General features: G+C 46.6%; 1 protein-coding gene across 1 annotated transcript; it reads right to left on the bottom strand.

Moving 5' to 3' along the window:
* Positions 1-4,972: 4,972 nt before the first annotated feature.
* On the bottom strand, positions 4,973-27,807 carry TRIM14 (tripartite motif containing 14). The gene is made up of 6 exons (XM_055580254.1): positions 27,557-27,807; positions 24,923-25,018; positions 17,001-17,234; positions 13,444-13,606; positions 10,150-10,239; positions 4,973-6,229 (listed from the first exon to the last, which is right to left on the bottom strand). Exons 1-6 carry the CDS (start codon positions 27,770-27,772, stop codon positions 5,694-5,696), a joined length of 1,335 nt encoding a protein of 444 aa, XP_055436229.1. The 5' UTR covers positions 27,773-27,807; the 3' UTR covers positions 4,973-5,693.
* Positions 27,808-27,946: the final 139 nt, after the last annotated feature.

Raw genomic sequence — 27,946 nt, forward strand, 5'->3', positions numbered from 1 at the left:
TTGCCTTGCTGGTACCATCAGGTGCATTTGGGTGAGGTGGGGCAGGACTGCTGGTCTCTGGGGATCCCCAGGCAGCAGACATTTTGGGGCCAGGCCCTGGGTCAAGCCCGTTGGAGGGATACAAAGAGCAAATATAGGCAGCCTCTTCCTCAGGTTGGCTGGCCCAGAAGGCGCAGTGGGCTCAGAAGCTTCTCCTCATTGCCCATTGCAGTGCAGAGGGGTGAATGCTAGCTGTATGGGCCCTTCCTTTCAGCCTGCCTTCTTCCAGCCTGCAAAGCCAACCCTAATGACCCCAAATGTCCCTTCCTTCCAGCTCTCTCCCCTTATCTCCTGCCTGCCCTGGGTTTTTTTTTTTTTTTTTAATATATTTATTTATTTTAATTGGAGGCTAATTACTTTACAATATTGTATTGGTTTTGCCATACATCAACATGAATCCACCACGGGTGTACACGTGTTCCCCATCCTGAACCACCCTCCCACCTCCCTCTGCCCTGGGGTTGAATCCAATTAGCTATATAGTGATCACTTGGCATTAGAGAAGAAGGGGTTGGTCAGTGTCTTACAGGCAGAGGAATGAGCAAAGAGAGGGAAATGGCATTTATTCCTTCATTCAACAAGTGTGGAGGGCTTGTCACGTGCCAAGCCCTGCTCTGTGGCCTGAGGATGCAGGACTTCCGTTCTGATGGGGATGAATGCTTCACAAACCAGGAGCACAGGAAGTAAACCACAGCGTGTTAGAAGGTGACATGTGCAGTGAGGTGTGTGAGGGAGATGGGGAGCGTGGGGCTTGGTGTGTTTGCAGCTTCTGGTGACTTGTACGTATGCCAGTGATGCTAAAATCAGCCTTTCTAGGATTTGCAGTGAAATTACACCCAGCTAACAAAATAGCCTCACTGCTGGACTTCCACTACAGCACGAACCTTTCACAGACATTCCATATCATATTCCTCTTTGTTCTTTTGAACCAATACTGAGATTATTTTCAGATTCTTAATCTTTGTTCGTATTTATTTGACCTGGTTACTGTAACTCGTGTTTCAGAGTGTGTCTTGGGGTCTCTCTTCAAATGTGTGAATTTGCCTTCTGAAGATTCTTTACTTGTGAAGATAGGGCCTCCCTCTCCTGTGGGTCCCAAGACAGTTTCTGGAAAGGCACCACCCTTATGGCAGAAAGTGAAGAGGAACTAAAAAGCCTCTTGATGAAAGTGAAAGAGGAGAGTGAAAAAGTTGGCTTAAAGCTCAACATTCAGAAAACAAAGATCATGGCATCCGGTCCCATCACTTCCTGGGAAATAGATGGGGAAACAGTGGAAACAGTGTCAGACTTTATTTTTGTGGACTCCAAAATCACTGCAGATGGTGAGTGCAGCCATGAAATTAAATGACGCTTACTCCTTGGAAGGAAAGTTATGACCAACCTAGAGAGCATATTCAAAAGCAGAGACATTACTTTGCCAACAAAGGTTCGTCTAGTCAAGGCTATGGTTTTTCCTGTGGTCATGTATGGATGTGAGAGTTGGACTGTGAAGAAGGCTGAGCACCGAAGAATTGATGCTTTTGAACTGTGGTGTTGGAGAAGACTCTTGAGAGTCCCTTGGACTGCAAGGAGATCCAACCAGTCCATTCTGAAGGAGATCAGCCCTGGGATTTCTTTGGAAGGAATGATGCTAAAGCTGAAACTCCAGTACTTTGGCCACCTCATGCGAAGAGTTGACTCACTGGAAAAGACTCTGATGCTGGGAGAGATTGGGGGCAGGAGGAGAAGGGGACGACAGAGGATGAGATGGCTGGATGGCATCACTGACTCGATGGACGTGAGTCTGGGTGAACTCCGGGAGTTGGTGATGGACAGGGAGGCCTGGCGTGCTGGGATTCATGGGGTCGCAAAGAGTCGGACACGACTGAGCGACTGAACTGAAGTACCTGCCAGGTGGGAGGATTCAGTGCTGGGCGTATAGTGTGGCAGCAGACAGTCCCTGTCTGCTGGTACTTCCACAACCAGGCCCTGCATGTGTGAACTTCTGAAATGTTTTCCAAGTCATGGGAGCTATAAGAGTGGGCCTAGGAGACGAGGCGTTGGCCAGGGAAGCTGTCCTGGAGGTTGTGGCACTCTTAGATCAGCCTTGCAGGTTCAGAAGTGACTGAGGGAGGAACTGTGGGATTTGAGGCATGGGAGGGGCTGTGGGTGTCCAGGTGATGGTTGGGCAGGGATGGCCACATGGAGAGGAAAGAAAAGATTTGGAAGGTGGTCAGGAAGCAAGCAAGGTCTTAAAGCCTGCTGACTTTGACTTGCATTCTATAAGCAATGGGAAGCCATGGAAGGCATCAGAGCAGGACATGGGGAACTCAACCTTGGGCCTCTCACTCTTAGTGCTTATCCACCCCACCTTGTATGCAGCTTGGCTTCCTGGGCAGGCAGTCTCCTCCTCATGGTATGGGCTCCTGTCCACCAGGCCTGGCTGTGCCGGGCCACCTCTATGCCCTCTGCTAGGCTGTCTCCCACAGGCTATCATCACTGTCCCCTTCTCCCTGACAAAGAAGAACTGCAGAAACAGAAGAGATGATGGAAGGTCCCTGAAATCTCTAAATATTAGTAAGTGACCACAGATGGCTTCAATGTCAATCAAAAATTACAAATATTATCTTGGATAGGAACAGCTGGAAGGCAGGATTTATTTCCACATGAGTTCACTCAGTGAACTACCTTTAGAAATAGTGATCTCCTCCTGCTATTAGAGATACTCCATCAGGGACCAACTGACAGCAACAAGGGATTTGTGGAGAGGGTGGGAGATGAGCAAGGCCCCGTGCAGGCCTAGGTTCCGGGTACTTGAAGCAACAGAAACTCCCAATGAAGAACACGGTTAAAAGGGATAGTATTCATGTTTTATTAAAACAAACCACATCTGCAAGCAATTTGCTCTTATTAATAAAAAAATTTCTACAAATTCAAGTCTGCAAAGACAGTAAGTGATGGGTTACCATTTCAGACCTGGACCCCAACAAAGCTCAGTCCTGTGTTGAATGCTGCCGGAGGCGCCTGCTCCTGTCAGATGGCAGCTAGGACTATCGGCTGTCTTAGCACTGCCATGCCCAACAGGAACCCACTGGCATGCCAACAGGTCCTGGCATGGCACAGCACTGTAGTTTTCAGGACAGTTCACATCCTCTGGGCTCATTTGAGCCTCACACCACTGCTAGGTAGGGTCATTAATCCCACTTTACAGATGATCTCCCATCAAGTACAGCGACTAGCCTGAGATAATGACTGTGGACAAAAGCTGCAGTTTTTGCCCTTTATAGTTCAGCTCTGACTCTTGCTACAATACATGAACCCAAAACCTCAAATCTCCCTCTGGGTGTAAGACTTCCTCTCAGAGCCCATGGAAGGTAATCCAAAGATAGATTCAATCCCACAGAGTAACCAGGCAAAAGCAGGACATCACAGGCCTCATAAGAGAGGGGCCAGAGCAAGTAGGCACCGGCTCGAGACTGGCTGCATTCACCTAAACACGGTGAAAGAGCACAGACCCCAGCCCCACCACTAGCTGTGAGATATTGGGCATGTTATTCATTCTCTAAGTTTTGCCATGTGTACAACTGTCAAACTGTCTTTCTACTAGGGGTGATGTAAGGATCGAATGAGTTAATAGTTGTAAAGCATTAGAACAGTGCCTGGCAAAATAGCAAGGATTTCTACTTGGACCCTGTGGCTGTGAGTCTGGGAATAAGTCTTACAGAGATGAACAGAGATGTGGGGTCAAGTGTACCCATCTCCCTCTGTCAGGAGTGCCCTCTGCCTGTCAGAATTCAGCTTGGGGCCATCCCCGGTAGAATTAATTTCCCTTTTCCTGGAGTGTAGTGTTTAAAACATCTAGCCAAGCTAGAGTTTTAAATGATTTGGTTAGGACTAAAGCCACTTTTGAAGTTCCTTCTGCCTTGTATTCTACTTGTATTACACTGCTTCATATGAAATTACTGTTTTTAGGTAAAAAAAATTAAGAAACCACTGGATATGGGCAGTTTTATATGGTTCAAACTAATTAATGCACTGAGAGTCTGTTTAAACCACGGAGATTCAGCCTTGCATGTTCCTCATCCTACCACTGCCCTCCTGTCAAGCACCTAAGAAGATAACTTAAGACAGTATAACTTCAAAACCACATAAGGAATTCGACAAACAGGATGCTGAACGTTCAGAACCGAGGCACAGACCCTAGAAAGAGGCCTTTCCCTCCCTCCTGGAGGAGCTGACTTCCTGCTGATTTAACCTTCTCTATTGACAACATCACTACTTTCTGGAAAGCAGGGGGTCTCTGCATTTCCTTGGCAACATTTTGGACCTGAGGAAAACAGGGATGCCTGAGCTGCCCAAACCCCACTCATGGTGAGTTCCTCTCCTTTTGATTCCAAGACAGCTGGGAAAACTGCCTGTGTTGCTTAGCAACAGTCATCTGCTGATTTCTTCCCAACACCCCCTAAGAAATGAATAAGCAGTAAAATCTTCCAGGCTGAAAGCTGGGCTGGAAGGGCTGGGCCAGAGACACATGGCTGGGTGCTGGGGGGTGGCCCAGTCCTTAATCTCTGTGGGTGACTTGAGGCAACTTTCTTTCACGACCTTATTCTCCCCAAATGTACAATGAGGTCAGGCTGGGTGATCTGTGAGGCCCTCCCAACTCAGCTGTTCTGATTCACTAGCAGTCAGCTAGTGGTCATCGACTCACTGCCTTGGAGGGAAGGGACTTTTTGAAATTTTCAGGGTGAGGAAGGCGTAGGACATGGCTGCCCTTAGAAATCTTCCAATCTAATTGGAAAGACAGGTTGGGGAGACTTCCTGGGGCAGTTAAGCCTGGGGAGGGAAGACAGGCAAAAAGAAGAAAGGGCTTTCCTGTATAAATGTGTTTGTATGGGAAGGCAAAGGCACGGGTATACAGGTGCAACTATGTGACCCAGTTCTGATTGAAAGGTCTCAGAAAAGAGCAGTAGGAGCTAGATGAGGGTATGTACTTTGGGGCAGACTAGAAAAGCCTTGAATGCTAGGGTTAAGTGATTCCCCTTCCCCTCTCCCCATTGTAGTCCTTGGGAAGCTTTTGATAGTTCTAAGAAATTAAGTGAGGTTACAAGCAGATCACTCTGGCTGTAAGGTAGAAAATGAGCTTGGGAAACTGTTCAGGCCAGGAGGCGGTAAGAACCTCTTGCAGCTGCTCGTAAGGGAGGTGACATGGACAAGCTGAAGTAGAGTGAAGAGGAGGAAGCATATCCAAGGGACATTAAGGGATAGAAGAGTCCTAGCGACTCTCACTCATTCACATATTTATCTTGCGCCTACTATGTGCCAGGCAGTTCTGGGTGCTATGTGAGCTGATGCTGGGGATCATGTTCACTGACATGGTCAGGGTGCTTAAGGCTCACCTGTGGGTGTGTGCTTTCAGGAACCTGAACTAAAAGGCAGTGTAGTATGAGTGTCCTGGTGGCAGTGGCGGGGTCGCACGAGAGAGCAGCAGGAGAGGACCTGCAGGTTTAGGGCTCGTTTGAAGCTCGCCTACTAGGAGAGGAACTGTACAAAGCACAGGGAAGGACTGGTGGGGGAGACGATGGGAATGCTTACAGAGGAGGTCATAGACCAGCTCCGTCTGGATGCGGTAGAGTAGAGCCGTGGAGAGCCTAAGGCGGTCACTAGGGTCTCGGCCACTAGGGCAGCCGGGAGATGCTGATGGCCCCTTCCCAGAGCCGCAGGGCCGGGTACAGCGGCTCCTGGAAGGCGGCCCGGAAGGTGTGTAGGTGGCTCATGCCGCCCGTCACATCGTAGAAGGCCAGGACGCCGGCCTCGTAATCCAGGAAGACACCGAGCCGGTCAGGGTCGTGGCGGGGCCGCAGGCGGCTGCGCTGGCAGTCGTGGAAGGCCCAGTACTCGAGGTCATAGCGTTTGAGGCACCAGGACTGGCGGTTGCAGCCCAGGCGGGCGGCGTCCGAGGCCCCGTGGCGTCGCAGGGAGCCGTAGGCCGCGCCCACCCACCAGCCGACGCCCGCCTCCTGCACATCCACTTCCCAGTAGTGGCGGCCGGCGGCGAAGCAGTCGCGGCCCAGCACCTGCCACAGCGCGTCGAAACGCAGCGCGGCAGTGGGTCCCAGGCGGCCGAGGAGGCTGCAGCGTACCGTCAGGAGGTCAGCAGAAAGGCGCAAGCGCGCGTGCATCGTGTCGGGCTCCAAACAGGGCGTGCGCGCGTCTGCGGAGGGAGGGGACACCGGGCCAAGCCTGAGGGGCGGGGCAAGCGACCCCGACACCGCCCCGCCCCGCCCCCGGGAGAAAGACAGTGCGCGCGCAGGCTGTCCCGCGCTTGTTCAACGAAGAAAACTGGAAACACGCAAATCACCAGTGAGGAGGTGATCGGGGAACACGGGGAGGAGACAGCATTTTAATACACATCCGTTGTACAGCTTGAATTTTGTACAGTGGAATTTGCTGCCAATTTCTAAAAATTTAAAAATAACCCTATCACTATTTTAACACTTGGGTGTCCTTCCAAAATTTTTTACTTGCCCCTTTATGGTTTTTTTCTTAACATTAGTGTCATACCATACACTCTTGGTAATTTGTTTTTTAAATGTATTGATGTATTTATGAACATTTTACCACGTCGTATAATATTCTTTTATAAGAGCATTTTAATGGCAACGTTAAGATTTTGATGTATAGATGAATTCAAATTTAATCTATACCTTCCCCCTGCTTTAAAAAAATATTTAAGCTTTTAAGAAGACTTTTAAAAACACTAATGAATACATCTTTATATGTCTGATTATTTAGGCTATATTCCTAAAAGAATTGCTGGGTCCATGGGGATGATTGCATTTTTAAGGCTTTTGCCAAACTGTCCTCCAGAAAAGTGGTGGTGATTTGAACTCCCAGTTACAGTTCTTGTTGCATTATACACATTTGGAGACATGAAGTTAGAGAAAAATCTAGGTCTTAGGGCATGTGGATGTTCAACTTTAGTAGATATTACCAGATAATTTTCTTGGTAGTATTTTGGAGTTTTCTGGAGAGCGGTTTTATATATCTTTTATTAGATTTATTCCTAAGTTTTTAGAAAGTGTTACTGAAAATAATGTTTTAAACATTTCATTTTCTAATTGTTTATTGCCAATACATGACCTAAATCAAATCCCTTATGATTATACAGTGGGAGTGAGAAATAGATTTAAGGGCCTAGATCTGATAGATAGAGTGCCTGATGAACTATGGACGGAGGTTCATGACATTGTACAGGAGACAGGGATCAAGGCCATCCCCATGGAAAAGAAACGCAAAAAAGTAAAATGGCTGTCTGGGGAGGCCTTACAAATAGCTGTGAAAAGAAGAGAAGCGAAAAGCAAAGAAGAAAAGGAAAGATATAAGCATCTGAATGCAGAGTTCCAAAGAATAGCAAGAAGAGATAAGAAAGCCTTCTTCAGCGATCAATGCAAAGAAATAGAGGAAAACAACAGAATGGGAAAGACTAGAGATCTCTTCAAGAAAATTAGAGATACCAAGGGAACATTTCTTGCAAAGATGGGCTCGATAAAGGACAGAAATGGTATGGACCTAACATAAGCAGAAGATATGAAGAAGAGGTGGCAAGAATACACAGAAGAACTGTACAAAAAAGATCTTCATGAGCCAGATAATCACGATGGTGTGATCACTGACCTAGAGCCAGACATCCTGGAATGTGAAGTCAAGTGGGCCTTAGAAAGTATCACTACGAACAAAGCTAGTGGAGGTGATGGAATTCCAGTTGAGCTATTCCAAATCCTAAAAGATGATGATGTGAAAGTGCTGCACTCAATATGCCAGCAAATTTGCAAAACTCAGCAGTGGCCACAGGACTGGAAAAGGTCAGTGTTCATTCCAATCCCAAAGAAAGGCAATGCCAAAGAATGCTCAAACTACGGCACAATTGCACTCATCTCACACGCTAGGAGAGTAATGCTCAAAATTCTCCAAGCCAGGCTGCAGCAATACGTGAACCGTGAACTTCCTGATGTTTAAGCTGGTTTTAGAAAAGGCAGAGGAACCAGAGATCAAATTGCCAACATCTGCTGGATCATGGAAAAAGCAAGAGAGTTCCAGAAAAACATCTATTTCTGCTTTATTGACTATGCCAAAGCCTTTGACTGTGTGGATCACAATAAACTGTGGAAAATTCTGAAAGAGATGGGAATACCAGATCACCTGACCTGCCTCTTGAGAAATCTGTATGCAGGTCAGGAAGCAACAGTTCGAACTGGACATGGAACAACAGACTGGTTCCAAATAGGAAAAGGAGTACGTCAAGGCTGTGTATTGTCACCCTGCTTATTTAACTTATATGCAGAGTACATCATGAGAAACGCTGGGCTGGAAGAAGCACAAGCTGGAATCAAGATTGGCGGGAGAAATATCAATAACCTCAGATATGCAGATGACACCACCTTTATGGCAGAAAGTGAAGAGGAACTAAAAAGCCTCTTGAAGAAAGTGAAAGAGGAGAGTGAAAAGTTGGCTTAAAGCTTAACATTCAGAAACTGAAGATCATGGCATCTGGTCCCATCACTTCATGGGAAATAGATGGGGAAACAGTGGAAACACTGTCAGACTTTATTTTGGGGGGCTCCAGAATCACTGCAGATGGTGACTGCAGCCATGAAATTAAAAGACCACTTACTCCTTGGAAGGAAAGTTATGACCAACCTAGATAGCGTATTGAAAAGCAGAAACATTACTTTGCCAACAAAGGTCCGTCTAGTCAAGGCTATGGGTTTTCCAGTAGTCATGTATGGATGTGAGACTTGGACTGTGAAGAAGGCTGAGCACCGAAGAATTGATGCTTTTGAACTGTGGTGTTGGAGAAGACTCTTGAGAGTCCCTTGGACTGCAAGGAGATCCAACCAGTCCATTCTAAAGGAGATCAGTCCTGGGTGTTCTTTGGAAGGACTGATGCTAAAGCTGAAACTCCAGTACTTTGGCCACCTCACTGGAAGAGTTGACTCATTGGAAAAGACTATGATGCTGGGAGGGATTGGGGGCAGGAGGAAAAGGGGAGGACAGAGGATGAGATGGCTGAATGGTGTCACCAACTCAATGGACATGAGTTTGAGTGAACTCCAGAAGTTGGTGATGGACAGGGAGGCCTGACGTGCTGCAGTTCATGGGGTCGCAAAGAGTTGGACACAACTGAGCGACTGAACTGAACTGAACTGAACAACTAATTTTGGTATGCTGACATAACATCTGGCAGCTTTTCTAATTCATTTGTTAACTCTAATTTATAGCTTAATTTGGATTTCTGTAAAGAATCATATCACCTTTGCATAATGATCTTTTTTTACTCTTTTCCTATCCTTAGAGCTTACATTTCTTTTTCTTGCCTCAAGTCACTCTCTAGGACATCTAGAACAATGTTGCATAGTAGTGGTTATTCTGGACATCCTTTTCTCCTGTTCCTGGGTAAATATCCAACAGAAATGCATATAGTTGCATCAAAAGATATATACAAGGATGTTCATATCAATATTATTCATTATAGGCCAAAGCTGAAAAAAAAAATCTGTACACACATGTACTTTAAAAATGTCTGGAAGAACATATGCCAAAATATTAACATTTATTTCTGGGGGAGGCAATTGTTTTCTTTTCATATAAGTAATTTGTAATTCTCTACAAGAAGCATGCATTACTTGTATAATTTTTTAAGGACCAAAGATATCCATAATGTATCAGTAAATGAAAACACAGATTACCAAACAGTATGTATAGTATGACATCATGTTTGTAAAATATATATATATTAAATATTTATCATTGTATGTTTATATAGATATGCCAAAGAAAGTTAAAAGGGCAAATAGTAGTACTTATCTACTGCTACATGTCTGCTTGGTAGGTAAGCAGAAAAACTTCCAAAGCTCTTCAGTGATTTATGAGTTATTTTCTTTTAAAATATTTTGTTTTCTACAGTGAACATGTATTATTTCTGAATTAAAAAAAAATACCTGATAATAAGGGTTGGAAAAAACCAAAGGTGTGTCTCTCAGGAAGAAAGGGAGGCCCCTCTACTTCAGTGACCCTCCTTCCCCACCGTTACACCTCACCCTCTTCCCCCTCTCCCCACACCTGGGGTCTTACATTTTAAGAAGAGTGATCGCTCTGGTGAGGGGCTTGTTTTCAACAAGGAACCCGGCTGGACACAGGAGCCCGAGAGCTGACAGTTCCTACCTGTAATGAATTGTGAGAAATCAGTGCCTGGTGTTTGGGCAAGCAGCACAAACTACAAAACATTACTAAAAATATTACAGAACTGGAGATTCACATAATCTCTCCCCAAGAATGGTATGCAAATTTAAGTAGGAAATGCAAATTCACAGTAACAGGGAAACTCCAGGACAAGGCTCAGATCTACAGAGAAAAACACACTTTTCAAGACTGGAAGCAAATTGAGCACTGGCAGGCCAATGTGAGCAAGCCCCGGACATGGGGAGGAAACTGCAGGCTCCAGGACCATGCTGAGAATCAACCATGTATTCAATGGTCAAGGAAGGGGGCAATTTCATGGCAGACATGCAAATTCTAGGATAAAGATAGAAAACAGGAAATTAAAGCTGAGTCCTCAGCAAGGTCATATTCATCCAGGTCAAAGGGAGTTCAGGTAAAAGGTCCTACTCGTTTCATATTCATCCAGGTAAAAGGTCATACTCATCCAGGTAAAAGAGAATTCAGGGGAAACTCAGGTCACAGTCCCTGTCTATAACAATTCAATCAGGTAAGTGAGGAGAGAAATGGGCGTGCTTGAGCTATGCCGCAAGGTAGAAAGTGCTCTGGATCCAATAAGAGACATGAAAGGGCTCCAGGGCTTAGAGGGGTCAGTGAAGGCTTCCTGGAGGAGGAAGCACCTCAGCTGGCCCTTAGATTTGGGGAAACTTTGGACACCCAGAAAAAGGATGGGAGGCTTTCCCAAGAATATAGCAGGAGCAAAGACAGGTACTTGGAGTATTATGTAAAGTGAGGAGCCAAGGAAGGTGTTTGAAGGAGCGTAGACATGAGCAGAAGAATTTCTAAGCCTCTGATGGGGAATGGATGGGGTAGGGTGAGAGTAGAGACATCCTGTGGGTAGGCTCATGGCTGACCTGGGGCAGCAGGGATGGAAAAGGAGCCAGGTTCAGCATATACTGCAGTGGTACAAGTTCCAAGGCTTGACTCTACTGGGAGTGGGGAATGAAGAGTAGATTGGAGGCAAGCAGCAGCGGTTTGGGGGTTAGCGGGTGGAAGATGCTGGATTCCATTTCAGCCTGTTGAACCTGCAGTGTCTGTGGAACTCACAGGTAGGGCGGTGAGGCGGGATGCTGGAAGGGCAGTGGTGCTGCAAGACCCCCATCTCCTTGGAGCCTTCCTGGGAGGCAGTACCTGTCAGTATTACCTGCGATAGTGAGAATGATGGCCTCATCTGGAGGTGGATGAGGGTGATGGCCTGGGAGGCAACAGACTCCAGGGGAAGAGAACACAATCCCTGGGACCAGAGTCTGTCTTAATTCTGCCTCGACTCCTACCAGCTGTGTGACCTAGGGCCAGTCAATTAACCTCTCTGACCCTCAGCTTCCTCATCTGTAAGATGGGGGATAACAAAGGCGTCTACCACATACATGGGGTGGAGCTGCTTGTTGTGCTTTTTAGCAAAGCACAGAGAATACATGAAGCAAATGACCGTTGGTAATCTTGCCATCAACGTGAGCTTCAATCACGGTTTGCCATTTTTTGATCATGGAGCGTATTTTGACATGGATAAGATCCATACCATGAAAGGCAGTTTTTGCCCTTAACATCTTCGGGAATTAGCTTTAATTCTCTAAACGCAGCTTCATCATTCTACAGATCAGCAAGACTCACTTCAAGAGGTGACCTTCAAGGCCATCAGATGCAATTTGGGTTGCTACAGTTCTTGTGACTAGGGTTTTTCCAAAATTTCTTATTTGGAACATAGCTGCTGCTTTCACAACCTTTCTTAGAAAACGGGTCAACCACTCACTTTCTTCTTGGTTCCTTTTTGCTGCCTTTCGTCAAGCACTTGCTCTTGCAAATCCCTATAGTGCTACTCAGACAGCCAAAAGGGCTGTTCATTCCAATTCTAAGTGCTCTTTTTCATCTCAGAATATGACAACTTCTTTCTAGTTGTTCAGTTCAAAATCTTTGGAGTTTCCTTGGTATCTCTCTTCTTCCCTCTTGTGCCCACATCTACTCCAATTGACTGCTTCCGCCCCTCGCCCTTTGCTCTTCCTCCAGCAAGTCAAACTCACAATTGCCTTGTGCCTCAGGACCTTTGCACTTGCTTTCCCCTCTACCTAGAAGACATTTTCCCCAAGATGTAACAGCAGCAGTAACAATACTAGCTAGTGCTCACAGGTGCTTATTACGCCTGAGCACCATTCTGAGCACTTTACATGTAAGAACCCACTTTAATCCTTACAACAACTCTATGAGATGGGACTATATTATCTTCATTCTATGGATGCAGGAACAGAGGCATGGAACAGTTAGGTGCCCTGTTCAAGATGGCAGGGTTAGGAAGTGGTGGACCTGGGATAGAAGCCCAGGCAGTGTGGCTCCAGAGTCCATGCCTGTGACCACTAAGCTCTCTGGGCCATGCTTCAAGTCACCTCCCACATCCCCTTCTCAAAGAGGCCTTCCCCACTTCACCATAGAAAATAGCTCTTTCTCCTGGTCACCCTCTATTCTCCTTACTCAGTATTATTTTTTCAAGGCACTTCTTATTGCTGATACGTATTCATTAGTTGACTGTCTTCCCCTTAAAAGACTGAGCACTACAAAGGCAGAATCACTGTTTTGTACCCTGCTGTGCCCAGCACTTAACAGGGGCTCAATAACTGTTTTGAATGAATCCTAATAACAGAGACGAAGGAATGGATACTTCTGAGCACCTGCTTTGTGTCAGGCCCTATGGTGACCTCAGAGATGGACCCAAAGTGGTTCTTGCCCTCCAGGCATTTAAGAGAGGCAGAGAAGGGCCATATATCCAGCTCATAATCACCCCCAGGCAGGAGATGGAGCAGGCCCAGGGCAGAGGGGCAGATGGCTGAGAGAGCAAGGGAGCCCATGGAAGGGCTTCCCAAGTAAGTGCCTTGACCAGGTAGAGGAGGTGGGGGGAATTGGTCCGTCCAGCTGGGAGCTGAGTGCAGGCAAAGCTGAGGTGAAGCAGGACCCCGGGAGCGACTGAGGGGCAGGAATAGAGCAGAGCGGCTGTGAGAGACAGGACCTCTCTCAGGACAAGTAGGAGGTGAGGTTGGCAGGGAGGGTTGGGCCCAGCCTTGGGCCTCTGTGCGGGAGAGACATGATTCAGACATGACTGCACCATCTCTAATGACAGGACCAGGGAGTGAAGGACCCAAGGTTGGTCACACAGTGACTTACTTTCCTTAAGGCGGACATCCAGTGGCGTCTGCAGCAGTCTCTGCATGGCTTTCACGAGGTCCTTAAAGAAGCTCTTGACGGGCTCGAATGAATGGGGCACGGGGTGGCACAGCTCCCCCAGGCTCATCTGCTGCTGTATCTGCTGCTCAGTGGCTGTGTACTCCTGCAAGGGCATGTGGGGCTCAGGGTAGCTTGGGGCCATGTTCCAGTCTCCACCATCATGCCCAGGAACAAACCCAGCCAGCGAGCATAGGCCCCACCTGGCCCTGACACCTGCTGCCAGCCCAGACCCTGTCCCCAGGAGCGGACCCCCACCCCCAGTGCTGGGGGGCTGTTGGTTCTTCTCTCCCTCCCTGCGGTGTGCACTGAGGTCCACTCTGCATTAGGGGGCAAGGGAGGGGGCAGGCTGATTGCCCTTGCCTTTAGCTCACTACCTTGAAAGGGACCCCAAAGCTTTACAGACACTGTGACAGGGATTGGTTTGAGGTACGGGGGAACAAAAAGAGTGAGGGGCCAGTTTTCCTGGGGGAAGGTGCTCCTGGGGCATGTCCAAAATGGACAACAGAAAACCACGTCCCCCAAAATGAAAGCCAACGACTCTGGAAGCTCAACTGGAAAGCTGACTGAGGGGACATGCCCACCACAGTGGGGGGCTGTCTTGTTTTCTATCTGGACAGTACCTTTTATTAAATACCCTTCCTGTGTTAAGTGTGGCTTTGCTAAGCGGAAGCTTGAAAACAGTCCTGGTCCCCCTTGCACCCATAGCATCTCCACTCCAAGTTCTGGATGTGGAAGCAAGGGTGGGCGGTGACAGTGGCGTGTGGCTGTCAGGGGCAGCAGTGGGGGAGTTCCAGGGGGTGGCCCTGGGTCGGTGGTGTGAGCTGTGACATCTTGCCCAGGGGAGAAGCAGTGGGGTCTACACTGGAGCAAGCCTGTGCCACAGCCTTGGCTTCACTCCTGTGGCCTGGTTTTTATCCCGACTTTCTGGCCCTCCTGCAGATCCTGTGTGCTACCCAATACTTTCATAAACTGCTTTCTTGCTTAAAACAGTTACAGAGGATTCTCTTGTTTGCACCTAAGATTCCCTGTCTGCACTTTCTGGAGAGTTGTCCCAGGCAAGGATTTAGAAGATAGAAGATTGCCTTAGGCGAGCAGGCCCTGGCTGGTTGGCAGTGCTGCCCAAGATGGGAGGGGCAGATGGATTCCCCAGGAAGGAAGGAAGGTGGCTCGGCAGGAGGGATGCTGGGCCTTGGGAGGGGTTGTGGGTACTCTCTAAGCCCTGTCTACCTAGGAAGCTACAAGTCTAGAGCCCGTCTTCATCTGGGTGAGGAGAAGGGAATTTGTGGGGAAAGAGGGCTAAGGTCACACCCAGAGGGCTGGGCAGGGAGCAGCTCTGGGTAGCAAGAGGGTGACAAGAGGGAAGATGGGTGGGGTGGGGCTGGGAAGGGGAATGAGGGACAAATGGGACCACCTGGTAACACCAAACTGCAGCATTTAGCATAGGGCCTGACACATAGAAGGTTCTTGATAAATGTTCATAATGGAATAAATGAATGAACGAAGCATATCTATTTCTTGCCTTTGCAAACTCAAAGAACAGCCATATAGCCACGTATCTCTCTGCCAGAAACCAGCTGTCATCTTGGATTCCCCTAATCACCAATCCTGTCATATCTCTCAAACCTGCTTGCTTCTCTGCATCCCCACTGCCCCTGCACTGGTCCAGCCCCTCCTTATCTCTCTCCTGGATACCTGTGGTCTCCTCCCTGCTTCCCTTCCAGCCTCAGTCCTGCATGCCCAGTCCAGCCTCCAACCTGTCACAGTGTCCTTTCTAAACCATTGATCTGACCATGTCATCTCTCAGTCCCAAACATTCCCCTGACCCCTTTTCTCTTTACAAGACAAAGTCTAAACTCCATGACTAGGTATATAAGATGCTGCATCAACTAACTCTGGCCTCCTTATCCAGTTGCATCTCCTAACAACCCCTCCCCTCTCGTAAACCTGCCCTGCCTCCAGCCAGGCTGAACCCAAGTGCTTCTCCAGCCTGCCAACCTCTCGCAGGCACATGGTTCCTTCTGCCTGGTATGTCCTCTCTGCCCCATCCCTCTGTATATACCCAGTGAGCTCCTCCTTATCCTCTCACACCAGCTCTACCGTCACCTCCTCCTGGACGCCTTCCCTGATTCCCCATACACAATTGGACTTCTTTGGACACACCTTTACTTGATAATTTGAAATGGCCAAGGCCACATAAAGGTATAAGAGTGTAAATATCCTCCAGGGACTGGCTTGACTATTTTGTACTGACTTATTTGCCTGCCTTATTTTGCAGCCAGAGCCCATGCTCATCTGTGGTTATTCTCAGTGCCATCTTTACTTAGTTGTACTCTGTCTCATCCTACAAACCTTTAAAGCATCTTACAAAAGTTTGCTGCTGCTGCACAATTTTCCTTTACTGAGAAAAGTGAAGCCAAGAGAGAACCAGGATAAGAATGTAAGCTAGAAGCCAGTAAGATGAGGCACAAACTATATGAACAAAGTCTATCCCAGCTATATGAAACATATTTGGCTCTGAGCTTCCCAGAAGCCATGCCAAAGAGAAAGAGGAAGAGTCAGATGAGTAGAAAAGCAATCCAAGAGCACAGGAGACTGCACAGGAGCCTGGTGGATCAGATGGTAAAGAATCTGTCTGCAGTGCAGGAAACCCAGGCATGCTCCCTGGGTCAGGAAGATCCCCTGGAGGTGGGCATGGCAACCCACTCCAGTATTCTTGCCTGGAGAATCCCATAGACAGAGGAGCCTGGTGGGCTACAGTCCATGGGATCTCAACGAGTCGGACCCTGAGCGACTACACTTTCACTTTCACTGACAGAAGAGTTTCTCCCATGGCTCTCTGAAGACAGAAACTCCACCCTCAACAGCAGGCTTTCACTCAGTGTAGCAGTGAACATCACAGGACTAGTTTTTAGACTCTCCTTCAGTATAACAGCCTCCAACAGAGCCCGGTGGCCAAGGAGTCCCGTCCTTCTCTCCCCTTTGAGCAAACTGTGACTCAGCTCTTGAAGTCTGCTTAGTAGATTTTGCAAGGATACTGGATTTTCCAAGAGTGATGTTTCGATTAAGACTGTATAGTCAGAGGACCAGGCAGAGATGTCTTGTGGCTTTAGATTCAGACAGACCTGATTCCTACCAGCTGTATAACCTTGGATGAGTTCCTGCATCTCCTGGAGCCTCAATTTCTTCTTAGTAAAATGGGATGAGAATATCCAATTTGCAGAGTTCTTAGTAAATATTAGAGCTAAGATACCTAAAGTGCTTGGAACACAGAGGCCCTCAAAAATGGTGGCTGATAATGTCATTTAACTAGTCCAAGATGTATATTATCTTCCTAACAATGTATATTTTCTGACTTGTGTGGGGGCAAGGAAGTCTACATGCTGGCAAAGAAATTCTCTGTGCTTTTACTCAATGTATGAACACTGTGTTCAGTGCCACATTAACCAAGATGAAATATGGTGGCCAGTGTCCACTGTGGAGCAGAAACCCAGCATTACCTGCAGCAGCTGTACAGGATTGGTTTCTTGGCTGATAGTCCAGACCCTGTTGGACAGAGTGTTCATGACATCAATTTGTTCCCCACAAGACTTGATTTGCTCTGTGTATGCCTGCAGGGCAAGCTGTGTGTTTTTATCAATGAATTTCTTGGCCAGAGCTTCCTCTTCTTCAAGTAGTAATTTGAGTTCAGTAAATTTCCCGGTCAGCCAGGTTTTACTTGACTCTGCATGAGCCTAAAAAACAAACGAACAATACAAAACCAGTTGTAGATGATATAATTGCCAACCAGGAAATCTAAAATAATCAATATGAAAAGAAACTATTATAACTTCTGAAAGGAGAGTTCAGCACTTTAGCTTTTTTATAAAAAGCTTTCCTAAGTACTAGCTATAACCCATTGGAAAATGTATGGAGAAATAAAGATCATTTTTAAAGCAGCAGAAAAAACAGCAAAATATTTAAAATTAAACCCAACAAAAACTGTAAAGGCCTAGATAAATAAAAGCATAAAATTGTATGGAAAGACAAAATCTGAATGCATGGAAGAAAAACCATATCCTTGTCTGGGAAGATTGATTACCATAAAAATGTCATTTGTCTCCAAATTGGTGTATAAATTGGATACAATCCCAATCAAAGTCTTAACATGCATATTAACCAAATGTTAAATTATTGTGAGAGAGAATAAGTACAGGAAAAGTCAAAAACTGTTTTTTAAAGGATCAATGAAGGGGAATTCTCTGGCAGTCCAATGGTTAGGATGCCATGTTTTCACTATTAAGGGCCGCATTTGATTCCTGGTCAGGGAACTAAGTGGAGAAGGCAATGGCACCCCACTCCAGTACTCTTGCTGGAAAATCCCATGGACGGAGGAGCCTGGAAGGCTGCAGTCCATGGGGTCACTGAGGGTCGGACACAACTGAGCGACTTCACTTCCCCTTTTCACTTTCATGCATTGGAGAAGGAAGTGGCAACCCACTCCAGTGTTCTTGCCTGGAGAATCCCAGGGACAGGGGAGCCTGGTGGGCTGCCGTCTATGGGGTCACACAGAGTCGGACACGACTGAAGCGACTTAGCAGCAGCAGCAAGGAACTAAGATCCTGCAAGCCTCATGGCATAGACAAAAAATAAATAAATAAAAGATCTGTGAAGGATGAGCTGCCTTGTTGTTCTTTAATTGCTAAGTTGTCTCCGACTCTTTGTGACCCCACGGACTTGTAGCCCAATCAGGCTCCTCTATCCATGGGATTTCCCAGGCAAGAATACTGGAGTGGGTTGTTATTTTCTTCTACAGGGGATCTTCCTGACCCAGGGATGGAACTCGGGTCTCCTGCATTGCAGGCAGACTCTTTACTGTCTGAGCCACCAGGGAAGTCAAAACGAACTGTAAAGATGCAGGATTTAAAAGTATGTGGTTTAGGCATAGACAAAAAGACCAAGAGAAAGAATAACTTAGAAAAGTATAAATATATATACTTGAATTGTATATAATCATGTATTAATATTTATAATATAATTGTTTATATAATTATATATTAATATTATATAATTATATATAATTCAAGAGATGGTATTGGTACACATGCAATTAATCATCTATTTGATAAAACTGTTAGATACTTACTTTATTCTGTATACAAACATAAAGTCAGACAGAACCCCACCTGTGAAGTACTCTTGTGAAAAATGTAAATCTGAATCTGATAAGCCTCTAGATCTAACTTAAAGACATAATTTAGAAGACATGTAGAGGACAGAGGAGCATGTTTACCATCAACTTAAGAAATAGATCCATTAACTGCATTTTGAAAACTTTATTTCACTCGTAATTCAAACAAACAAAATATGACATTTATAAAACAACTGGGAATGTGACTACTGGTTGGATAGTTGATGTTATTAAGGAGGCATTGTTAATATGGTGATATTAATATGATATTAATATAATATGATATTAATATGATGATACCTGATTTAAAATACTTTTTTTATGTATTTAAAATTGATACTTGATTTTAAAAATGAGTCCTTATCTTATAGATACAGGTAATATGCTCAGAGTTTTACCAATGAAATTATAAGTCTGGATGACATGTATGTATGCTTGAGGTTTTCCACAATAAAAGCTAAACAGACAATTCTAAATAAATTAAGGCGCTATACATTAAAAAATAATAAACCTATCAAAATGAAATATAGAACAATTTTATTTTAACAAATTTGGGAAGGGAGGACCTCAGTAAGACTCAGATAGCAAAAAGGGAGTCATGACAGGTTGGATCACATGAAAAAAGAAACTCTTCGCAAGAGGTAAGGCATTATAAACAAAGCTACATGACAGGTGACAAACTACACAGGCTTACTGTCCATAATATATAATTCAAAATAAATCATTCCGTTTAAAAATGGACCAGAGATATACAAGTGTCAATTGACATATGAAGAGGTCCCTCAGCATCCCAAACAATCAAAATCAAGGAAGTGAGCAGCACTATATATATATATATATATACTGGCCATCAGACTGGAAAAAATGCTAACTGATGAATAACACCAAGAATCCGTAAGGGTGTGTGGAATAGGCATTTACATACACCGTGGGTGGCAGTGTCTATTAGTAGCTATTAGAATTTGTAGAGGGTGATATAACATCGAAATTTTAAATGCTTAAATCCTTTGATGAAGCAACTCCTCTTGCAGAAATTGATCCTAGAAAATGTTTTCACATGTGCATAGAGATTGGTGTAACAAGACACTCACTACAGCATTGTTGGTGACAGAGAAAAGTTGGATAAAAGTTTCAATATGAGAAGTACATGTATGTTCATTGTACAAATTATGCATTCACACACTGAAATAACATCCAGTGATTAAAATGAATTCAGTGTTCTGATATGTGCTATAATTCGGATGAATCTTGAAGATATGATGCTAAATGAAATAAGCCAGACACAGAAGAACAAATGTTGTATGATTCCACTGATATGAAATATCTAGAATAGTCAAATTCATAGAGACAGGAGGTAGACGAGAGGTTACCAGGAGCTAGTGGAAGGGGAATCAGAGAAGGCCATGGCACCCCACCCCAGTACTCTTGCCTGGAAAATCCCATGGACGGAGGAGCCTGGTGGGCTGCAGTCCGTCACTAAGAGTCGGACACGACCGAGCGACTTCACTTTCACTTTTCACTTTCATGCACTGGAGAAGGAAATGGCAACCCACTCCAGTGTTCTTGCCTGGAGAATCCAAGGGATGGGAGAGCCTGGTGGGCTGCCATCTATGGGGTCGCACAGAGTTGGACACGACTGAAGTGACTTAGCAGCAGCAATGGGAGGGGAATGGGAAGTACTTGCTTAGTGATTACAGAGTTATGTTTAGGGTAATGAAAAACTTTTGAAAACAGTGCTGATGGTTGCACAATACTATGAATGTAATTAATGCCACTGAATTATACACTTAAAAATGGTTAAAATGGTCATTTTTACGTGTATTTTGCCACACACACACACGAAGAATGCAGTGGACCTGCATTCTTGTCATGGAATGTAATTAATGTCACTGAATTATACACTTAAAAATGGTTAAAATGGTCATTTTTACGTGTATTTTGCCACACACACACACGAAGAATGCAGCGGACCTGCATTCCTGTCATGGAAAGCTCTTCAAGACATCCTGTGAAATGAGGCAAGCTACAGAATAATACATACAGGATGGTCTCATTTATGTAAAAAATCACAAAATAAAAACTGTATATGGATATCTGCATCTGTACGTCTGCAAGTGCATTTAAAATATCTGTCCGGTCATGTCTGGGGAGAGGTGTGGGGTGGGGAAGATGGTCAAGAGGGATTCTTACTTTGTACTTGCCAAAGTTCTACACTATATTCTAATACACTATTTAAATTTTTTAAAACTGAAATGTGTTTATGCATTACTAGTGCAATTAAAAACTAAAATCATAAAAAAATTAGGCCAGTATCTTTCCTCAGACCAAACATTTATACGACCCACAAGCAGGAAGATCCTTGGTATCCAGGCAGGCATGGGAGTGAGCAGGCTCCCCTGTGGTGCCATGTTCTCTCCTTAGTTGGGCAAGAATGTGTGGTTTGTCAGGATCCAGGGGATGAGTTCCCAAAGTCTGTGCTTCCCTTACAGTGTTCTACGCAGTGGTCAGGCTCTGAGTCTAACTTATGCCACCACATGCCACAGAGATATTAAACAGTTTTTGGCTACCTTGGGAATTAGTCTACAACATGGTTTCTATGAGTCAGCAAGCCTGTAAAGTACATCTTTGTTGAATGACTAAGTGAAGGAAAGAAAATGTGTTCTAAACCCTTGATTTATCAACACATTTTGGAGGCAACATATGTACATGGAGGACCTTTTTCTAGAAACTGAGAGCAAACGTCTTCTCCCAACAAACCTGTACTCCAAGCAGTTTCTACAGATCCACTTTTTAAAGAATATACAAAATAAGCTTAATGATACCACACATTGTTATAAATCTCAACATAGAAAACTTAAGGTATAAGCAACCTGAGACTGATTATGCAATATGGTTTAAAAAAAGAAGAGAGAATTCTGGCAATGAAACAAAGAAGTACTCTGGTTTGGGCCACATCAGTTCAAAGTGAACCGATATACTATATATATATTATATATATTGTTGTTTAGTTGCTAAGTCATGTCCGACTCTTTGTAACCCCATGGACTGTAGCCCACCAGGCTTCTCTGTCCATGGATTCCCAGGCAAGAACACTGCAGTGGGTTGCCATTTCTTTCTCCAGGGGATATTCCCAACCCAGGTGTCAAATCCAAGTCTCCGGCGTGGCAGGAGGATTCTATACACTGTGTATTTATATACTTTTTTTGTTGTCATTTACAAAAGTATCAAAAGCTCAATGTAGAAAATTTGGAAGATTTGAAAGAAGACTATAACCACTCTGATATATGGTCATCTTATTCCAGTTTGAGTAAAAAGTTAGGGCAGCAGGTAAGTGTTGATTTTCCCTATACCTGGATGTGTGTAGGGAAACACACATCTCAGCCCCCCTCCCCGGAGCCGTGATGGGGAAGCAAAGAGCCTATTAAGGAAAAATCATTTAAAGGGTATTGGGTGGGGACTCAAGATCAAGCCCTTCTTGATTGCTCTCTGGAAAGACGTGGTTGGGTAGGCCTGGTTGTTGGCTTCTGATCAGTAGACTTTGGCCAATTATGAACTTTATTGGTTTTAATTTGTTTACCAAGCTGTTTCATGGGCTAATTTCCAAGCAGATGATCTTTGCCCTAGTACTGCCTCTGAGAAAGCGAGGACGGAGAAGCATGATTGCCCCAGACCTCTCTGCCACAACCGAGCCTGCTGCAGTTTGGTACAACGCACCAGAGTCCCCACAAACGTCTGTGCCTGTTGAGCCAGGTGACTCATGCTAGGAACGTGTTCCAAAGGAAATAAGTCAAGGTGCCAAATATCACTGCAGTGTTGTTTCACCTGAGTGAAAAACTGGAAGGGATCTAAATGTTCAACCTTGGGAAAATGGTTTCATGAATCATGGTCGAGCCATTTAATGGCACACACAGCCTCTAATACCAACACTGATAAACAACTTTTAATGACATAGGAAAGGGTTAGCATCTTAAAAAACAACCACAACACCCTACCCGAGTAATGACATATGTGCTGTGCTTAGTCACTCAGTTGTGTCCGACTCTTTGACCCCATGGACTGTAGCTCTCCTATCTAAGCCACCAAGGAAGCCCAAGAATACTGCAGTGGGTAGCCTATCCCTTTCTCCAGGGGATCTTCCTGACCCAGGAATCGAACCAGGGTCTCCTGAATTGCAGGTGGATTCTTTACCAGCTGAGCTAACAGGGAAGCCCAAAATGACATGTGTGTGTGTGTGTGTGTGTGTGTGTGTTAGTCACTCAGTCGTGTCTGACTCTGCGACCCCATGGACTGTAGCCCACCAGGCTCCTTTGTCTATGGGATTCTCCAGGCAAGAATACTGGAGTGGGTTGCCATTTCCTTCTCGAAAATGACATAGTTTAGTCAAAAAAGGGAGAAGGAGCAGACATGGGAAATCTTCCTTCCTACTACTTTCAAACACATGGAAATGCTGAGCAAATTTTAAAGTTACATAACCAGATTAAAAAAAAAAAAAAAACCCACAATCAAACAAACAAAAAGGAAATCCCCAGGTCCCCAAAACAAAGAAGGAACTTGGTATCAGAACCACGGTGAGTGACCTGGGTGGCATGGAGGTGGAGGGGCATGAGACAGCCACACCATGCTGGAGCCTGGGTCATCTAGGAGGGCGCTCTGGGCACCTGGCATCATTCCAGTTGGGAGTGGGAACAGGGCCATCTGACCCGAATCAAACCAGATTCACAGAAGGCTGCTCCATCCATGAACCAGGCACCAGTAAAAGTCTATCCACTGGCGGATGGGGCAAGGAATCTTGTCATCTACCCAGGGTCATGCACTACTTTTCCAACTTTCCATAAATCTGTAATTACTTCAAAATAAAGTTTAAGTTGGGTGAGTGAGTGTGTTAGTTGCTCAGTTGAGTCCAACTCTTTGTGACCCAGTGGATTGGGGCTTGCCTGGCTCCTCCATCCACGGGATTTTCCAGGCAAGAAGACTGGAGTGGGTTGCCATTCCCTTCTCCAGGGGATCTTCCCAACCCAGGGATCGAATCTGGGTCTCCTACATCGCCAGCAAACTCTTTACTGTCTGAGCCACTAGGGAAAACTAAAGTTGGGGAAAGCTTCAAAGAAAACCATTCCTTAGATTAAGCTGACACCTGCCCCCCTTAAGACTTTCCACACAAATCCTAACTTTTTCCTCGGGAGCCTCCAGACCATGTCTGCTCAGAGATTTACAGATAGTGAGCCTGTTCTCGGGGCCGAACATCCCCAAGCACCTCCCCTATCCCTTTGGGTGTGCCAACTTTTAGTTCCCATATTGTCTTAGACTGATGTTGCCTGAGCCCAGAGCTGTGCTCTTGAAGACGACATGATTAATAATTAAGCAAGGGCCACAGGTGTAAGACATCTGTCCTCAGTAAACTGGGGCAGGCTGTCATTCAAAAGCTAATGGACGCTGGACAAACAGGGGGCCAATTCTGTGGCCTAGTCTGGGTGCTAACTATTTCCATGGTCAGAGCCAGTCTCACTGCCTGACTTGAGGTAGCCAGTCCGGGTTCACAGAGCCCTCAGTGAGACAGGCCTTGGGAGGGCATCCCACCCCAGCCCTCACTTTGAGGAGCCCTCACTTCTCAGCGGTGGCTGAGAAGGGAAGGGACTAGCCAAGTTCACCTAAAAGGCTCCTAAAGAGCAATAATACCATTCTCACAGTTAAAACAGCAGCTAGGATCATGTCAGTCCCAACTTCCTACTTAAAACTCACAAAAGAATCCACTTAAGTAAACATTGTTACGACAGGATTAGCCTGAAGAACATGTCATGAAATATATTTAAACCTATTTGCTGTTTTTCAGCAGTGAAACTGAAAGTGTGATTTGTATGTTCCATTTTCTTTGCTTAAGGCAACTTGGGGTGTAGGAGGTGGAGGACTAGTCTGTCTAAGAATATGGCCTTGGAGATGGAGGGAGAAAAGACCATTCCTCCACTTTGTCAGGCGTTTTGGGACAAGGCTAGGCCTCCGGGTAGAGGCAGATTCACTGCAAAGCTAATGAAAGAGAAGCCCCAGGCCACTCTCTAGCATGACCTCTTCATGGTCTTGCAACTAATTTTGTGCTTTTTCTTCAAAAGGGTCCCCTAAATTACATAAGCTCCAGACCCCACCAAACCCCCCTTTGACGTTGGTTTTCATTTTCCCTGGCTCCATATTGGGGAGAACCCTGTGTCAGAGCAGAGAAGTAGACATCTCAACTAGGATCAGGAAGAATCCCCCACTTGCCTTGAGCTTCTCAGCAGCATCTTCTATCTGGGTTATGTTGCCAACTTGCTGCTGCTTCTTGGTTGCCAAATGCTTTAAGCATTCTTGGGTGAATTTCTGTATGTGAAAAAGTTAGGACAAAAGTCTTAATGTTGTCACTTTTGAGATAACAAGTCACTCCAGGGGTCATCTCCTCTCAACCCTGTATATTTTTCAGTGGAGGTATCTGGAACTCAGAAGGTATGGCGACTTGCCCAAAGTCATGAGGCAAGTTGGAAGGTGAGCTGGGACTAGGGCCCCTCTGATCCTCAGAGGCCCACATCAGGTATTCTCTGAACCTTGAGGTGCTCCCTTCTTTCTAGAACAGTCCTACTTGTGACCTGCTTTTCCAGGCCCTCTAACAGGATTTTAGGGAAGCAGCTTGGGCTCAGTGGAAGAGCATTCACTTCTAGAGTGAATCCTGAGTACTGTTAGTGCTGGGGTCTGTTCTAGGAGCTGCCTTCACAGAACCTCCCTCCAGGGTTGTCTGTGGTCCTCTGGCCTGGATTGGTGTTCAGAGGACCTGCATGTGTAAGAGGTCCCCTCTCCCACCTACATGGCACCCTTCCATATCTCTGCTGTTTGCAATTGCCGTTTCTTCAAAGACCTGCTCTGTGGACTCCCCTACGCTGTGACCTTACCTCTGCCTTACCTTCTTATGGCTCACCTTACATTCATCTGTTGGACCAACTATGCACTTTCTGAGGGCAGATCTGCTCCATTCTTGGCTCCTGCTCCCCAACAGGCACAAGGGGGTGTCCCTAAAGTGTTTGCTGAATTGAACAGAACTACCAGGGGCTGCCAGCTTCAAGTGGAGAGCTGGAGCAAGCTATGTATGAGCCCAAGTCCCAGAGTCGGACAGGACCTGCTAGGTCTGAGTCCTAGCTCTCCTTCCACATGACCTAGGCAAGTGGCCTCACCTTTCTAAGCCTCGGTTTCCTCAGCTGCAAAAAAAAAAAAAAAAAGGTGGGGGGACAACCCCACAGAGTTGCTGTAAAGAATGAGGACACAAAGTGCTTGGTGTAGTGCCAGGCACACAAAATGCTCAGTAGGTGTAGCTTATATGGGGGATTGGGAGTGAGCGCTGGGGGTGGGAACACAATAGGAACCCAAGGATAAGCCATGGCCTCACCTTCCACCTTCCAGGAGCACATCCTCCATCCCCCCCACCCCCCGCCCTTGAATCTTCTGGTCAAGCTCCTGTCTGTCAGCCAAGGATAATGTGGCATCCCGGTGCTTGAGCCCTCCAGTCACAGGGTGCCTCTCCTGTCTAGGTGCTTGGTGAAGCCCCACTTACTCGTCATGGCCAGTTCAATGGCACCCCCCACCCAGGAACTCTTCCTGGGCTTCCTGTCCCTGGTTCATTCTTCTTCTCTTTGGCTCCCACTGACCACTGCCTCAGGCTCCCCAATTACAATACTTATCATACTGTGTTGTCACTTGTTTGTTCTTCCCCTACTAGCCAAGGGACGCCTCCAGCTCGGGGAAGAATTGGTCTGTTCCTTGACTCATGGCACAGGTATAAGCTGAATGGATGTCTAAGGAATGAATGGGTGTGTGGTTACAAAAGAAGTAGGTGGACCTACCTATTAGAAGATGTTATCTCTGAAAAGCAGCCTTGTTAACTCTGAAAACAGCATTTTGAGGAACTATTGTTATTATTAACTATTTTATAGATAAGAAAAAGAAGATCTTGGAGGCAGAGGAAAGCCTTGAATCCTGGGCTCCACCTGCTAGATTAGCCCAAGGTGGTCCATTCTCACCTTGGAGCTTCAAAGTCACAATGGCTAAATCAAGTGCAGGGAATGGCTGTAGGGCTGGATTAATCACTTCCTGAAGGTAGAAGTGGTAGAATCAAATCTATGAGAGGAGCACCTGTCTAGCCCAAAGAGGGCTTTGCAGGGGTTTGGCCAGTCACTGGACAAGTTGGCCACTAGGCTGGAACAGGAGTCCAGAGCCCCCTTCCACTATTAGGATTAAGCATGGATGAGCGCTCCAAAGTGAGACTGGGCCCGTGGGGAGCAGTCCTGAGTTCAAGGCCCAGCCTCTGCCTCCAGAAGCCTCTTTTTGTCGGCGAAGCGGTTGACCTAGCTCCCACTGACTGCGGTTGACCAGCTCCCACTGGCTGTTAGGCGCGTGGTATGGGGCGTAGGGAGGGGGAGGGGCGGGGTTGGGCAGACCGGCCCAACCCCAGGGCCATGGGGACCCACAGCCCCTCCCAGGAACTCCAGGAGGGAAAACCAGAGGAGGCGTGTGTGTGGCTTTCCGGAAACACAGTTGTTTTCTAAGCTGGAGGGATTTTTTCATCTTTGTTAAAGGCAGCTTTTCTTTAGGTCCAAAGGCCGTGGGGTGGACCCACCGTGGTGGATGAGGTCCAGGATACCCGGCCAGCCGGGCGCCCAAGTTCTTACTCCCAAACCCACCTCTTCTGATGCTTAAATGATGGCCTTGGCTCGCCGGTGCCCTTCCTCAGTCTCTCTTTCTGAACAACAGGTCGGCCTCCGAGATGGTCCCCGGGCCGCCTTGCCGGTCCCGGTTCCAACCGGGAACTGCCAGTGGGACCCAGCACGCCCCTCCCCGCCCGTTGCTGCGGGGCTCGCGCCCCAGCGTCCCCACCTGCACGCGCGCCGCCTCGTCCAGCGCCAAACCGATCGGGTGGCCGCGATGCGAGCCCAGCACCGGGCAAAGCGCGCACACGCAGCGGCGGCAGCGGCGACAGAAGAGCTCAACCACGCGGTCGCCGTGCTCTGAACAGGGCCAACCGCGCGCGTCTTCGGACTCCGAGGGGCCCAACCCCCCAGGACTCCCCTTGAGCACCGCCGAGCCCGCCATTCACCCTCCAAGTTTCTGGGCCGCGGCCGAGCAGCAGCGAGAGGCCCATGGGGAATCGAAAGCTGGGCGCTGGGGCGGGGCGCGCCCAGTTCCGGCAGGGAAAGGCGGGTAGCAGGGCGCCGCACGCAGGCCGGCCGGAGGCGGGGCAGGGGGGTGCGGTGGCGGGTACGGCCG

The sequence above is a fragment of the Bubalus kerabau genome, chromosome 4, assembly GCF_029407905.1.
Source record: "Bubalus kerabau isolate K-KA32 ecotype Philippines breed swamp buffalo chromosome 4, PCC_UOA_SB_1v2, whole genome shotgun sequence".
NCBI classification, from domain to species: domain Eukaryota; kingdom Metazoa; phylum Chordata; class Mammalia; order Artiodactyla; family Bovidae; genus Bubalus; species Bubalus kerabau.

Coding starts and splice junctions, on each gene's coding strand:
- TRIM14 (XM_055580254.1), bottom strand. CDS start 27,772: ATGGCGGGCTCGGCGGTGCTCAAGGGGAGTCCTGGGGGGTTGGGCCCC. Junction 25,019..27,556: donor ACGAGGCGGCGCGCGTGCAG/GTGGGGACGCTG, acceptor TTTCACATACAG/AAATTCACCCAAGAATGCTT. Junction 10,240..13,443: donor GGATGTCCGCCTTAAGGAAA/GTAAGTCACTGT, acceptor AATTCATTACAG/GTAGGAACTGTCAGCTCTCG.